The following is a 16,705-nucleotide window of genomic DNA, read 5'->3' as shown; positions in this document are numbered from 1 at the left end:
TACTGTAATGTGCATTTATTTCCTTGAAAGAAGACCAACATAAAATAAAGTAATCCCACTAGGGGGCATCAAAAATCTACCCATTGTTGAAAGGTGCTGAACCTGAACACAGCTGCCGAGTGAGGGAAGTCAGGCAAAAAATGAAGTGTGCTGCTCTTATTAGACATTGTTGATCAAAAGTAAATGGTAATATCCTTAATGCCCTGCAACACCACTCATATTAATAAAGACACAATTTACCTTGCCATCTTCTGAGCAAATGCCCACATGCTCCCCGCCATCATCCAGACTGATCTGATTTATTTTCACCGGACTCTGGGAAGGCAAAACATATAAACTAATCAGGAGTGAAGACTTTGACACACAAAATTGAGACAAAAGCAGGCTTTAATAATCCATTTAGTGTCAGATCAGTAGGGAACAGAAGAGAATGCACACACTTACACACAAACTCATACTGAGGATTAGCACTCAGCTTTGATAAACTGGCCTTTCATCTAAGGGACCTGGGTTTTTATTAATCCAGCGCCCGAAACCCAAAGGAATCAATCCGACAGTCGCAAAAGTTCATGTGTGAAATGAGCCCAGCTTTCTAGCCAATAGTATTGGTGTTGAAGTGCTGTGACAATTACCTCGCAGTTAAACCACAGAGATATTTTGGAGGTTTTTGTTTGGTAGCGCAGCGATTGTGGGTAAAACCCTGCTGCCATATCATGCATGCCTATCCCCTGGTTTGGTTTAAATGAGAAAGTTCTACAGATATACTGGTAGTAGGTGGCAATTTATGTTTGCCTTATCAAAAAAATATAAAATGTCACCACATCATGTGACCAAACCACTTAAACAAATCTAAAAGTAGCTCATAATGCAAATAATTTCACAATTTTACATCAAACGGTTTACTTCAGAGAAGATTATTTTTAAATATCCAAACATATCCAAACAATACGGATACCAAACCAGGTCACCACATTAAATAGTTATAGCTATAAGTGTTAAGATGAAACTGGTTTTGACAACACTATTGATCTGAGCTGACACATGATGTTTCACATGTGTTCTGTATGGGATTGTTTATTTAATTAAATAGATATGGACAAAATTCACGTTGACTTTAACATGTGTAGGTATACCAAGTTTTGCTTCAATTGTACACATTTAGTTTGCTGCCTACAAACAGAAACATACGTTCAATATTTTTTCAGATAAGAGAGAGAGGCTATTGTTTTGAGCGTATAGATCAGTGTCAAGTGTTGTGAATCTTGTTATTAAGGCAAGAGGTGAAACCCACTGCGGAAATGAGGGTGGAGAGTTATGTCAATCCCTAGCAGGAAGGTTGACATATAAATGCTCTTGATTTATGATAGAGGTCTGAATTCCACTTCCTAAATATGGTCAAACTTGCATGCTTCGGTCAGTTCCCCCAAACTTGTAGATGCAGAACAGTCAATATCAGCATATGGGCAGGTATTTACTTCTCAGAGGGAAGAATGAGTTCAGAAAGGGCAAACCGCTGCACAATGCTGTCCTTTAACACTAAATTAACAATATTAAAAGGTTCAGGTACAGAGTTAAAATCTATGTAACTATGTTAATTTCATTCATGAACACTCCAGTGAACTAATATGTATGTAGCTTAATAATGAACTGGTTTGCTATGTACTTTAAAAATTAGAAAGCTGGATATGTTTAAAATTATACAGAGTACACATTTTTTTAAGTTTTTATTTTAATTAAGTGTCAATGCTGAGAGCATCTCTAGTGTTAAAGATTGGAGGATAATTAGCTTTAAAGTGGTTAACAATATTTTAGTTTATCAATTAAACTGCTTTTGATTTTACTTTTACATCCAAAGCAAAACCTCTTAATTTTCTTTTTTTTTTTTTTTCCTGAAACAGAAGTGGGTCATGCAGCAAGACAATAATCCAAAACATACAAGCAGATCTACAAAAGGACGGCGGCAGAAGAACTTCCACATTTTAGAATGCACTTGTCAACGTTCAGACCAACACTGAAAAAAAGAAAACCCGCAAATGTCACGAGTTGATGCAGTTTCACAAGGAAGTAAACAATGCCTCTAAACCGATGTGAGAGACTCACCAACAGTTACAAAAACTGCTTAGCTGAAGTAATTGCTGCTCAGGGGGCCACAAGTTACTGAATCTAAAGGTTTACATACTTTTGCACACATGGATATTGAACATCAAATCATTTATGGAAAATAATTGACGAAAAGTATCATGTTTTTGTATAATTTGTTTAATTAGGTTATCTTTATCAATTAGGTTCAAAAACTTTCTTGCCACTGTATGCAGCAGGGTGCATACATTAAATTTAATTGGAGCACAACAGTTATGTTTTTTTATTGGAGCTTACCTGCTTAACTATATTGGCTTATTATGTCACAAAATATACACAATTCAAGAATCGCACCTGATATAGCTCTCAACAAGTATCTAACTTTCCTTAAGAATTAAATATTAATACCGTTGAAAACCGAGGTCTCTGGATCAATGCCTTGATCAGTCACCTGTTTGATAATGCTAATTATGTTGTATTAGGTGTACGGCTAGTGACAGGTTGACTGGCATTTATTAGACTGCTGTTCGAACTACAATTCAGTATTTATACAAGCCTGAGAAGATGCCCCTCACCCTTCAGCCAGCACTGCCCACAGGCACAAGGAATAAAGACACTGCCAGGTTCACAAACAGCCCAGTTGATGTCCAATCATGGGGTGGAAAAGCAGTCTGTGGTAATATGCTGTACTGGTGAAAAGAACGTTTTCTGCATTGATGTACATTTTCACATTGCATAAGATGTTATATTTTATATTTATGCTATTTTTATAACTGGTTATTTATGTTTTAAAATTGTATAAGTCTGCTAAGATATGTGCATACCGATTTCTACACCAGTTAATATATTAAAGTATATTGTATTATTTTGTTCATGTTAATATGTGCACTTTTGTACTTGACAAACTAATACTAGAATAAATAACTGTTTTTTGCAAAAATGATGCATCCCTAGATGCATAAAATGACTTCATTTTGCCCCCCTCTTCTGGTTTGTGTCCACTAATTCATTTTAAATGCTTTTCATATTGTTGGCCCATGTTGCATCAATCTGTTTATTTATATGTTAATTAAAAAAAAAAAAAAAAAAGTCGAAAAATCTAAACATTGGCCAAGATCAAACATGTGACTGGTTTCAATTATTAAAAGTGATTTTCTGTCCAGTTAGGGTGTACTTCAAAAGGTATATGAGTTTATTTTAGTTGTGAGTGTTCCATGCAATGTCAGATAATGTTCTCACTGTATCCATTGAATCCAAATTAATTTAATTGTAAAAAGGGAAAGATTATATTCTGAATACTGGAAAACTAATATCTTAGCTATAAAAACAGAAACAGACAACTGTTTCTTGGATTTAAACTATATCAAAAGACCACAGTACACTAATTCAGTCACAGAGGTGAACAAACCAGTGACTGGCTATAGGATTGAATTAACCCTTAAGATCCCGGTGTGACCTATATGTCACAAACATTTAACAGGCTTGACAAAAATATATGAACCCAATTTACCATGCTTCTGTATTTGACACATATGTCACACTCAGTTCCTAAAGGTGAAATATTAGCACAGGAAAATATAGCTGCACCAACACAAAGTTCAAGTGGTGGTGATTTTAGTCACTAATCAATCTCTTGAGCCATAAACCTCAGCATGTAAGTAACACCAGGTTATGTCTACTAGTTTAAAAGAAAACAGACCAAGACCAATGTAAATGTGGATTCTGTCAGTCAATTTAGTAAGTTGTAAAAAAAAGCGTGAGTCTGAAAAAGAGTAAATATAGTTTCTGACAGCTTGTCAATAAAGAGGAACAATCCTGTATAAAAATTAGCCGCAATTATTAATTTCTTCCCAGGATCCTCAACGTCAGCCCAATGTTATCTCACAGTCTTTTGACAGTAAATTGGAGGAATGAATTATATGCATAATATGAAAAGGCTCCCCTTCTCACAAATGGAGAATTTATTAATCTAAAATAAAATAAAGTAAATGTTAAATAAAGAACAGACTTTGTACTCATGGCCCAATCCATTATTACAAGTAAAAGACATGTACAAAGGAAAAGTGAGAGTTTAGACTTGGTGTGTGCTTTGTAAAAGCATTAAAAGTTAACCCCAGGGTTGTGTGAGCTCATCTTAGTTGAAAGAACACCCACACATTCAAATTCCTATTCTTTTTGCATAAGTAAGTTTACATTTGAGAAAAAACAAGAAACACTAAGTTCTGTACAGGCAATCCCCGCACTTACGACCTAATCGGTTCCTGTAGAGGCATTGTAAGTTGGGACATCTGAAGCCAAACCCTCATTTCTCATAGGCGTGATGTTATAAATGATGGTTCCATTCCTGGAAAGTGATTTCATACCCTAAAATTAACAAAATGTACTACAGAAATGAAGGAAAAATAAATAAAACAGTGATATATACCTTTTCAAACATTGTATTATACTATATACATTAAATAAATACTATATATAACATTATTGGAGAAAAGCAGAAGGGGAGGGGACTCTGCATCACTTTTCTGTTTCTCAAGTTCAAATACTTCAAATAATGCACAGAAATAACTATAATGTGAAGATAGATGTTGCTGTGATGCACGCAGTTCAAGCAGCAGCTGCAAGTCTGCTGAGTCTGGCTTACGTGCGTTTCCTGATTTGGGATGATACGTGAAGTCTATGCCATCATAAATGCGACTTGCAGCCATAAATTGGGGGGTTTTAGGGGCTCTCTCGCATTTAAAAAATCATCATAAATGTGGGGGGTGGTAAGTCTGTGGTTGCACTATTCAAATGTGTTAGTTTAGGATAACTTAACTGATGTTTCCTTTTCAGATAAAGTAAATTAACACACACAAAGGAAGCCAACTAAGACAAAGATGATACCACAACCTCTTGTCCATTATTCTTATCCAGACTAATTTAATACCATGTTATGTCTAGGGATGAGACCGAATAGTCGAATACTTTACTATTCGCAAACGATGGCCACTATCGACATGTGAATCTAACTTTTGAAAGAAAAAAAAAAATCTACATAATTTTTTGAATGGGGGGGGGGGGGGGCAACTATTCGTATAGTCGTTGACAACAGCTGTGGAATTATCGATAGTCAAAATATTTGTCATGCACATCTCTAGTTATATCTGTGAACTGATACATTTTACAACCAATTTATTCTATAGGTAAACAAAATAAAGTTATTTTAAATTATAAATTAGGAGTTTGTAGTGTTACTATAATCACTCATGCTACTAGCATCTACATAAAACATCAACAGATGTAAATTTTAACGGCTTCTGAAGTCTGTCGATCAACACTTTTCCATACAGCACAGTTATTTACCCTGTGAGATTATGATTAATATATATTGTGACTATAAAAAGCTAATCGTTGTAACAGCACAAATCATTGTCTCATATAAGAATTGTTGTTGCTGGTTAATGGAAATCTAAAGCTGGTACTAGCTCAATTAGTATTAATATCAATTTGTCACTGCAATGTCAGCACCATTTATAACACAATCGATACAATTGAATAAATGAGTAGCAAAAATGAAATGCAGATCAGCAGCGGGTGATTAACCTGCCTTTGTTTGTGCTGACTATCTTCTGTATTTTCAGCTTCAGTACCATCACACCAATTGTTTGATTACCAACGAAAAAAAGAACAGACTGCACTTTTTATTAACTGAATCAAATAGCTAATGGAGAAATATTATATATTATACAAGCTAGGGTTTCCCACAGAAATTTGAAAAGGCGCAATCCTCACCCTAACCCTGCCCAGAGCACCCATGTTATTAAGCTCAATCATGGTTCACCCTTTATTATTTTATTTCTTTTTCCTTTTGTTGTATCCGGCTCTGAAGAAACTCTCGTGGGCGAGTACATTTTAGTTATTTTTTGTTACTTGCCTGGGCATACTAAAATCAAGGCAGTACATAAGCCTACTGCATAACCCAAAAACCTGAGTGACACTTGTTTTAACACCGACAGCATCCACAGACTTTTTTAAATAATGAAATACATACATTTTATTAGTTAAGCCACTACATACAACACAAATTTCACTAATGATAATAACTATCAAAATGTTTTGTGTCTGCTATATTTGTCTATTTTTCTACTCATCTTCACCTTTAACAAATACTTGTGGGACTTCAGCACAAATGTCTTCTGCAGAACTGTACCTTAATCATCTCAATTAGTAATTTTATTACTGCAAATGTTGCATTGTCACACATAGTAACAGAGCAATGTAGCTGGCTACTAACACTTATTTAATTATATATCTGTTTTATTCAACATTCACTAGAAACACAATATGTGAAATATTTGCTTATCATTTTAAGAGATTAAAAATACTGAAAACAAAAAATGAATGCAGTAACATATGTATATAACCAATGGAATGCGAAAATAAATAAATAAATAAATACATAAATAAAAGGTTTCTCACAAGGAGCACAGAAATGTCACTTAAGAGTTTCATGAAAGAAAACGTCCAGTGCATAATAGTTTGCTATTGATTTTTAAGCATTGTTGGTTTGTTAACCCAGTTTTCTTTCATGGATTGATGTTTTTGTGTGAAAAATGTCCGTATGATGAAACACTTCTCTCAGCAACCACAGAACTGCTAATAACAGACAGTGTACTTAATTTTTTTTTCCTTCTTTCATGTTAAATTGGGAAATATGTTTGAAGTTTTTATCCAAAATTCCATCAAAGACATTCCACTGCTGATTTATTTTGCAGATGCTATTTTTCAATTTTTAAACTGTACAATCAAACGGTGGTTTTCAGTTCCAAACTACACTCACCTAAAGGATTATTAGGAACACCATACTAATACTGTGTTTGACCCCCTGTCGCCTTCAGAACTGCCTTAATTCTACGTGGCATTGATTCAACAAGGTGCTGAAAGCATTCTTTAGAAATGTTGGCCCATACTGATAGGATAGCATCTTGCAGTTGATGGAGATTTGTGGGATGCACATCCAGGGCACCAAGCTCCCGTTCCACCACATCCCAAAGATGCTCTATTGGGTTGAGATCTGGTGACTGTGGGGGCCAGTTTAGTATAGTGAACTCATTGTCATGTTCAAGAAACCAATTTGAAATGATTCGACCTTTGTGACATGGTGCATTATCCTGCTGGAAGTAGCCATCAGAGGATGGGTACATGGTGGTCATAAAGGGATGGACATGGTCAGAAACAATGCTCAGGTAGGCCGTGGCATTTAAACGATGCCCAATTGGCCCTAAGGGACCTAAAGTGTGCCAAGAAAACATCCCCCACACCATTACACCACCACCACCAGCCTGCACAGTGGTAACAAGGCATGATGGATCCATGTTCTCATTCTGTTTACGCCAAATTCTGACTCTACCATCTGAATGTCTCAACAGAAATCGAGACTCATCAGACCAGGCAACATTTTTCCACTCTTCAACTGTCCAATTTTGGTGAGCTTGTGCAAATTGTAGCCTCTTTTTCCTATTTGTAGTGGAGATGAGTGGTACCCGGTGGGGTCTTCTGCTGTTGTAGCCCATCCGCCTCAAGGTTGTACGTGTTGTGGCTTCACAAATGCTTTGCTGCATACCTCGGTTGTAACGAGTGGTTAATTCAGTCAAAGTTGCTCTTCTATCAGCTTGAATCAGTCGGCCCATTCTCCTCTGACCTCTAGCATCAACAAGGCATTTTCGCCCACAGGACTGCCGCATACTGGATGTTTTTCCCTTTTCACACCATTCTTTGTAAACCCTAGAAATGGTTGTGCGTGAAAATCCCAGTAACTGAGCAGATTGTGAAATACTCAGACCGGCCCGTCTGGCACCAACAACCATGCCACGCTCAAAATTGCTTAAATCACCTTTCTTTCCCATTCAGACATTCAGTTTGGAGTTCAGGAGATTGTCTTGACCAGGACCACACCCCTAAATGCATTGAAGCAACTGCCATGTGATTGGTTGGTTAGATAATTGCATTAATGAGAAATTGAACAGGTGTTCCTAATAATCCTTTAGGTGAGTGTATATACAAACAGACACACACACATGCACACACAAACTGGGATGAATAGTAGTAGGAAACACTACTGTCCTCACAGATAATGCCCCCCCTCCCCCATATTATTATTACTATTAGTGATTTCAAAATAAAGAACATGGTCACAAATACAGAAACAAGGATAATGATGATTATTTTTATTATAACAATTTTATTTTTAAATTTGTTTTACTGCTCATGAGTCAGGGGATTGAAGTCCCAATGAACATTAAAAAGAGGCTGATTCGCTTTGCGTTGTAGTTAAAGTAGGCAGAGGAGAGGTCGCGTAGGAGTACCCATAGTAAATTACAATATCCCACTCCTTTTGGGTAATATTCTGGACTTGAAAGATTACTATATTTAACATTTACTTTTAGGGGTTTCTTTCAGTCAAGAGCATCTTTGAAATTATATTGGCTTGAAAGATATGGCAGGATAAACATTACTAATATTTAGAAAAAAAAATGGGTTATAAACAATTACAAGAAAAGTACATTTTTCCCTTCAGATTGTAGGTTTAGATTTTTGTCACAAACCTACTCCCAAACATTTAGTTAAATCGTAATGTCAGTACATCATGTCATTATACGTACAATAAAAATGTATAAGATTTAACCTTGGTACTTACGATTTCGTACTTCTGGGTTACATTTCCTTGAATGTCCAGCAGGAAAACTTTGCCAAAGTGTGTTCCCAGTGCCAGAAACTGAAAGAAAAAACAAAGATATCCTGAAATGTTAAAACTTCAAGGATCCAATAGTGTTTACCATTCTATGCTAAAAATGACAGCAAAAAATAATGGTGAATTAAATAATGTCTTATGTATAATGTACTAAAAAGTAGTTTAATGTTTGATTATATTGTTTGTTTAGTTCAGTTTGTTTTATTATTCAGATAAAGTCTGGAGAGTAGCTATCTTATATACATCTTTATTATTGATTTAATTTTACAAGTTACCAAGCAGTATGAGCAACATGGTAATTTGCGAATTCTTTTAAAATACATTTGTCAGACATCACATCTTTAACAAATGCAGTATCAAGAACATATAAGGAAAATGTAATAAGGATTTTTTTTCTTCTGTTGACTTTTAAGAAAGAAGATGTGTAGGAAAATATTACTGAAATCTCTACCCTGAACTGAAAAGATCAAACAAAATATAAAAAACTGCATACAGTAAATCAGTTTAGACTAATGCTATTAAAGAAGGCTAAATTATGTTGCTCCACAAGCCTCTACCTGTTTAAATATCGATATGTAACAAATAAAATAATGCATGTAAAATCAAGTTTCCGCTAAAGCATGGGATTTTTCCCATGCATGCACTATTACATTATATTTAATATATGTTCCTTTCAGAAAAATAGTTTGAATTTACCTTAAACAATTTCAAACCAATAAAGACAGCAGTACCTTAATTACAATATATATTATCTATATAATTTGTGTAGCTAACATAATAGTTAGTTGTTGTTTTTTCTGCCATTCACGAATTTCATTGGCCAGGGGGCACTGATATTTGGCAAGGTGGTCCGCCTGGCCTGAATAGCACTGCGGGACACCCTGCAGAAGAGAGGGGTTATTTTTGAGGAACACTGTATGATGTAAAGCTTTTTATCAGTTGAGCTAAGTATCTGCCTGATGAAGACACAGTAGTGTCGAAGCGCGTTATGATTCAATAAAATGAAACACATATATATATGTAGAGCCGTTATTCATGTTTTATATAAACTGTATTATGTTTTATATTAGAAATAATAATAATATGCAGACTGAGCAAGGTAGATTTCTCAAGCTAGCAACAGGCAGACATTCTCCTCTCCACTTTGACTTCTGTTCATATTGATAAGAGGAACACCCAAACAGATCAATAGCCCACAGATACCAGTTTGTTTGGGGTTTCCACTTCTTCTCTCAAGGCTGAAGATGCTACATAATAGTGATTGACTACCTCATTGTCCATTGTTAAAGAAATGTGAGATTGGGCAGTTTGTATGCCAACAACAGGAAAACACCTGCTTCCATGATGACCCCCACTGCTCACGAAGACCACCACAGACATTCAGAAACCTGATCTCAAGACAACACTTTGGGAAATCTGTCTGTGCCCCTTCCCACAGACCAACATGTCATGCATTGTATATAAGGCTGACCACTTGTGCTGTTCTCTGCTGAGGTAGAGTGCTTCCATGTCGGGCCCCTTCCAGGCCTGGCATGTTAAATAAATACATTTACCATCTATGCATCCAAACTGGGTTCTTCAATATATATATATATATAGTTCTGGAAAAAAATAAGATTTAATCTGTATATACAAATCAGCTGCAGGTGAAGGCAACTATTTACACAAATAGCAATAAAGATTTGAACATGCACAGATCTATAACTAATTATAAATTACACTATAAAACAATTAGTTAAATAAAAATAAACAGACATTTCAACCTGTGCAGTTGCAGACTCAAGCAATGTTGAAAAAATATGTTGTGTTCTTGTTTGTGTTTTACATGAGCACAGCAATTAGACTAAATGTTTAACTGGGACCTGGCGCATGCGGTCACAATCACAGGCACGGTGTTCACCGTAGCGTAGCTTGACCTTTTTTCCAGGAGGGACAGAGAAATTAAAATATTATGATTTTTTGTGTAATTGCTATCAAAGACCTGGCAAACAACAACGCAACTGGATTTGTCTGATCTGCAATTGCCGGTGAAAGTGTGAATCTCCCTCGGGGTGGTGAGTGAGTGCATCTGACAGTGGGGGTGGGGAGTGAGGTTCTCCAACTGGGCTTGGGGGTTACAAACATGCCATTGAAACCGCTCTCCCTCCCAACCAACACCACTACTCTCAATGCTGCTACACCCTTAATTTTCTTCACATCAAATTTACATAAACTGTCACATAAATAATATAGGTAAAGACTATGGAGAGGTCTGGATCATATTTACAAGATGCTTACAACTGTAAATACCTTATTTTTCTTTTTAAACATGTATTTATTTTCTGCTTAGTTTTATTATTATTATTATAGTAAGTACCGTATTTATTTACCAACTATAAGAAAAACTAAGACCATTATATGCATTCACATATTGGTGGTAAGAAAATGCAAACACACTTAAAAAACAACTTTGTTTTTTACTGTTAGATGCTTCTTTCATCTACTTTTAAACATAACCACTATCAAGTTCATGTCTACTATATTATACTACATGTTTACTATAAGCTGGTTGGTGAATGATCTCAAACCAATCGAGCATCTGTGGGATGAGATGGGATGGAACAAGCTATTTGGAGTAGAGATCCAACACCAGTTGACAACCCTGTAGCATGTTTTTGACATCTTGTTGAGTCCCTGCCCCGACGAATTGAAGCTGTTCTGAGGGCAAAAGTGGGAGCAAACTTGCTATTAGGTCGGTGTACTTAATAAAGTGGCCAGTACATATAGTAGAAATAGATCAAGTTATTGTAAATCAAGGGGAAATTATTTTTACTTATATTGTAGCAGTTGTGCAAAATGTGGCACGGGGCAGGTTTTCCTGCTGACAACAAATGGTGTGTCGGCACACTGTACATATTGGCTGATGGACTGTGGCAGGGAATTAAAAATGTAGTCTGAGAGACATGGGGCAAAACAGCCTCTGGAGCAAAAACTGTGAAATTGCTGGGGAAACCCTATTTATTAAAAACAGAGCACTGTGAAATGGTGTTTTATACTATTCAGAATACTTAAGCATAATAAATGCAATTCAGGCAGCTCAACACATGCCCAAAAGGTTTTCCATTTTCTCTGCGTCTGGTCCTGCTGCAAGTGCAATACATTTTTATTCCATTATTTTATATTCCAAATTGTTTTGTTTCATATTGTAGGTTTCTTTTCAGGAAAGAGGGGGAATAAGACAGACCCTTGATCAATACCTTGCTCAAATGCATAATTTGCCTAGCGAACTCAACCTACTTTATTTTGGTGGTATTGTCTTGAAAGCACATTGGAAAAATATGGAAATGTATTTTTATAGTCCACAGATCTAAGAGATGCATGTTTATTGGCTATAAGGAATTCAGCATATGTTCTGTTGCCCAGGCAGATATCCACGATACAAAACAAACACACACATATATAATAAAGATATATATCAAATCTTTATTAAAAAAACTAATTAAATAATTCCTGAGTGTGTTACCAGATATTGTTCATTATAGGCATCAAAGCTATAAGAAATCTACAGGATTTGGATCATCCTGTAACTGTGGATATATATGACAGCAGGATATTGTTCCCTGACAGTAATCACAACCTGGTTTTGAAGGTTATGGCTAAATATCAATCAATATTCCTTTCTTGGGTGATTTTAAAAGCTTTATAACCTTTGGTGTTAATCAATGGAGTGATTCTTAAACTAGGTCTTTGAATACCCTAAACTCAAACTAATGTGTGTATAGAAACAGACTTGCATCTGGTTAAGTTTTACTTAATCCAATAAGTGTATACATGTAAATTTACACCCAGCCTCTACAGATTTGTTGCTACATCACCTCCTGACTTAAGTAATTACATTTCGCAGAAGGTGGTACATAAAATAAGTGTACTTGTGTACAGCTAATTATAAATAGATGTGTTTTGATAACTTATCATACATTAATTAAGATTATGCATTAAGATGTTGCATCCAAAGCACTTCTAATATGGTATATAAAGAAGTTATGGAAAAATCTGACCACAAATGATAGTGGAGGAAGTTATAAATAGCAGAATATTAGCAATAAGTTCTGTTGTTGTATTCAGATGATGTTTTCTGCAAAAACTGAATAATCAGACTATAATTTATTCCACTGTTCCATGTTAAAAAAAACTAAGGGGGAAAAAAGCATTAACCTGTAAATTTGGTAGTTCAAGTCAGGGTTGAAAAATCAAAGCCCCAGAGGTATACCCAGCAATACTTTCTTTCGAGTATATGAGCTTCTGCTGACAGTTGTAACGGCTTTTGGTAAACCGCCACACTCTCTGCTGAAATACAACACAGTTTAATTTAAGTATAAATGAGGGGGGGGGGATTCAAAATATAAATTAAAACCCAGCAGGGCGAGGTTTTTGGCATTAGTCAAAACTTTGCCTCTAAACCTCTCTGATCTGTGTAGCACCAGCACATGCTTCAGTGCCGTCTTTAATTAAATGCTTATATTTACAGGCACAACTAAGCATGTCAGACAGAGCCCACCATCTTCAAAATAAATAAATAAATAAATAACCTTCCAAGCAAGATCAGGTTTAAAAGGATTTATCAAAATGAAATTGCGAAAATGAAATTCCAATTCGAGCACTTATAATATAAAACTGCATTAAGGAAAGGGCTGGGTGTTTGGAGTATGGGGGGGGAAGGGGGGGGACGTGCACACAGACAAAAAAGAGGAAAGAGGAGGCTCATTGGAAATTCAGTCCTGCAATGTCTTTCACTCCTGCAAGGTTGCCTTTTTTCCAGCACCAAAATAAATAAATAAATAAAAATCCCCCGGGTAAAAAATCAATACTGGTTAATAAAACATCAGGTGAGGAGACATAACTAGGTATGACTATTCCACTGCACAGGCCTGCTTGAATGCACCAGGTGCCATGCTGATTAGTCATCCAGTGCAGACAGACCCTGGTGAAAATATGAAGCTTTAGAGACGAAGGAAAAAAAAAAAAAAGTCCAAATGAAAAAATAAAGATCTTTGACATCAAATATGTGGTTAAAGAGGAATTAAAAACAAAGGATGTGGGAATACACTGCCTATTCAAATTCAAAGTCTTGCTTTGTCCTATAAAAATAGTTTTGAAATATTAAAGTTACAATGCGCTAAAACTGGAGGAAAATAACCTTTGTATTAAGTTTCCATATTTTTCGATTTGGTAATTCATTTTACCATCGGAACAGTCATATTCTTCTCTGGCGTTCGAAGCAGACAGCTGCACAAGTTTTCTGATGATTCAGGGATTTGTCAAGTCTAACCCATAAGCAGAAATAGCCATTCAGAGGGTATACAGCTGGTTAAATCAGCTGAAACATGAAGATCAGAAGCCTTAGTTATATTACAGAAACACTGAGGGATACAAAGACTGCCAGACAAATAGCTAGCCTAAATAGGTTTGCAGTTACTGGTGTCCGTCGTCTCTGCATTTGAATCAGCAACAAGTGTGCATGTGTATTCATCAACCGATTTCTAAGATTCGTGGAGATTGTGGGTTTTAACCCTGAAAATTGTGTTTGTGGAGCAGAAATTATGATAATCAGGTAAAACCCCCAAATCAAGAGATGAAAAGGAACTTTAGATGCTAAATGGACTATAGCTGCTTAAACAAATGAAGGCACTTAGTATAGCAAAGCAAATTATTTATTTTACATAATATATATATAGCTCTGGAAAAAATGAAGAGACATTGAATTCTGAACTTGGAGTGGTCTCTTAATTTTTTCCAGAGCTGTATATGCATTACCTATTTATACCTAGAAACCCAAGATGTTTTTTTCTATTATTCATTTATTTTTGTAATAAAGTGCATTAGCAAAGAAACTCATGTTACACAGAGTGCATTTTTAGACTCAAAACATACATTGTCAAAATCAACCATGCCCACAAATGCTTTAAAAACCTTACAAATCCCCAGCATGCTTTTTAAAATACAAACATACAGAGATGTTTACAAATAACTGTTCAAAAGATATCATACATGTCGTAAAAACACATCTACCCACAAGCTCATCAGAACTACAGCAAAGGGAAACATGCTTGCCTTCAAAAGTCATTTATTCATATAAATTGCTGAATATGTATAGCAACACACCCATAATACATTTGCTTCATTGTTACTATATAATTCATATTTTATTATGATGCGAATGTTTATTCCTTAGTGAAAAAAATGTAAAAGTCTTATTTAAAATCATATTAAAATCAATGTGAATAAGCATTTTATAAATATTAAAACATATGCAAATATAGCTGAAGAACTGCATGTCTTTCCCTGTGTGTCTGTGTGAACAAGGTCACTGTTTCACGGTCTTACTGTGCTGTGGTACTGTGCTATAGTTCAACCCTGATACCTAGAAGAACAGGGTCTGATAAGAACCAGTTTTTACCAGCAATTTGGGCTTGATACATTGTACAAGCTTCCTTATTTTAAATATATGGCTTAATTTTACCCCGGTGTAACCATATATGAGTGTTCCTGAGCAGTTGTCAGGCAGAAACTGAGCTCCCACTTATTACGGGACAGACATGTGGGCCCTGCTATCTTTCTCTCCTGTCTGGTCTGCATAAAAGTGCCTGTACTTTGTAACTTCTCCAAGACTGCTCCTGAGATTGGAACCTCTTCCGTGCAGCTGCTCGCAATTAAATCCCTCTGTTCGAAAAGACATCTCTCTCTGGATTTCATCGAGTCTTCAATAGCCTACTTTGTATAACTACTATTATTAATAAACTTACATTCCTGTACTTTTCATTAATTTCAACTGCTCTTCAAATTGTTGCAGATGTGCTCTTATCTCCCCATTGATAACAGCTCAAAGAAACCGACAAGTGTTGTGGTGTCACCTCCCCTCACATCTACATCCCTTTCCAAATCGCTGTCATCACTGTCTACATCACTGAACAGGTTGCAAAATTAAAGTTCTGCCTCAGAAGCTGTAAAACCTTAGAAACACATTTCTCACATCCCAGCTAGGAGACGGACAGAAAATTCAAAACACGCCAAAACCTCTCAGTTTGTTGCTATGTAAAACAGTCCAACTTTTGTAGCGCAAAGTGAGGTGGGAATCTGCAGCCAATCATTAACTTCAAAATACATTTCAGATGTATTGCATATGCTTATAATTTAAATATAAATTATCAAATAAGAAAAAAATAAAGAAAACTTTACATAAAGAGTAGACCTACATAAGATTAAACAAAAATATTATTACCATTTTTAGTTTTGTTTTCTTCCCACAGTGAGTTTTACTTGAAGTCTACATGCAATAATTAGTTAAACAATTTACTTAATTACTATGTTAGTTATAAAGGTTAACAAGGAACTGGAGAAAAACTATATATTAAAAAAAAAAAAAAATTACAGTTATGTAAGACAATAATTACAAAACTGTAATATTTTTAAATGATTAAAATCGTATAAAAATAGATGATTAAAATTGCTAGTATGCAGAGAGCTTTTCTTGCTTTATTTGTTATATAACATTTCATAAAATAAAATACTGTTTTAAACTGCTTGTGTCTTCGCAACTACAGGGCCATTTTTTAAGTGTTAATTTATTAAATAGGCACATATCCTCAACATTATAGTTTTCTTTTTCTAATTAATCAGACCTTAAAGTGATGATTTCTTTATTATTACTTGTTTTATTTGAACTGGAGTGACAACAGAGACATCAGTAGCATACATTAATTACAGGTTAAAAATGCATTATAAAATTCCTGTCCACACAAATATAAGTTAAAGCACTAAAAAGTAATTATACACCAAATAAATATTTTTAAATACTTGAACATAAATGTCATAATGGTCAGATAATCAGTGATCCAAACTTCCATGCTGTTAGAAATC

General features: G+C 35.3%; 1 protein-coding gene across 4 annotated transcripts in view; it reads right to left on the bottom strand.

Annotated features, from left to right (window-relative positions):
* Positions 1 to 16,705, bottom strand: part of vps41 (VPS41 subunit of HOPS complex) — a 78,619-nt gene that overhangs the window by 37,486 nt on the left and 24,428 nt on the right. For all 4 annotated transcript variants that reach the window (XM_066723488.1, XM_066723506.1, XM_066723496.1 and 1 more), the window contains exons 4-5: positions 8,756 to 8,833; positions 241 to 315 (exon numbers count right to left, since the gene is read on the bottom strand). In XM_066723488.1, the coding sequence (XP_066579585.1) occupies positions 241 to 315; positions 8,756 to 8,833 (153 nt within the window). The remainder of the gene's footprint in view (positions 1 to 240; positions 316 to 8,755; positions 8,834 to 16,705) is intronic.

Source organism: Amia ocellicauda, chromosome 2 (assembly GCF_036373705.1).
Source record: "Amia ocellicauda isolate fAmiCal2 chromosome 2, fAmiCal2.hap1, whole genome shotgun sequence".
Taxonomy (NCBI): Eukaryota; Metazoa; Chordata; class Actinopteri; order Amiiformes; family Amiidae; genus Amia; species Amia ocellicauda.
Note: the sequence above shows the minus strand (reverse complement) of the source record. Positions and strands in the feature narration are given on the sequence as shown.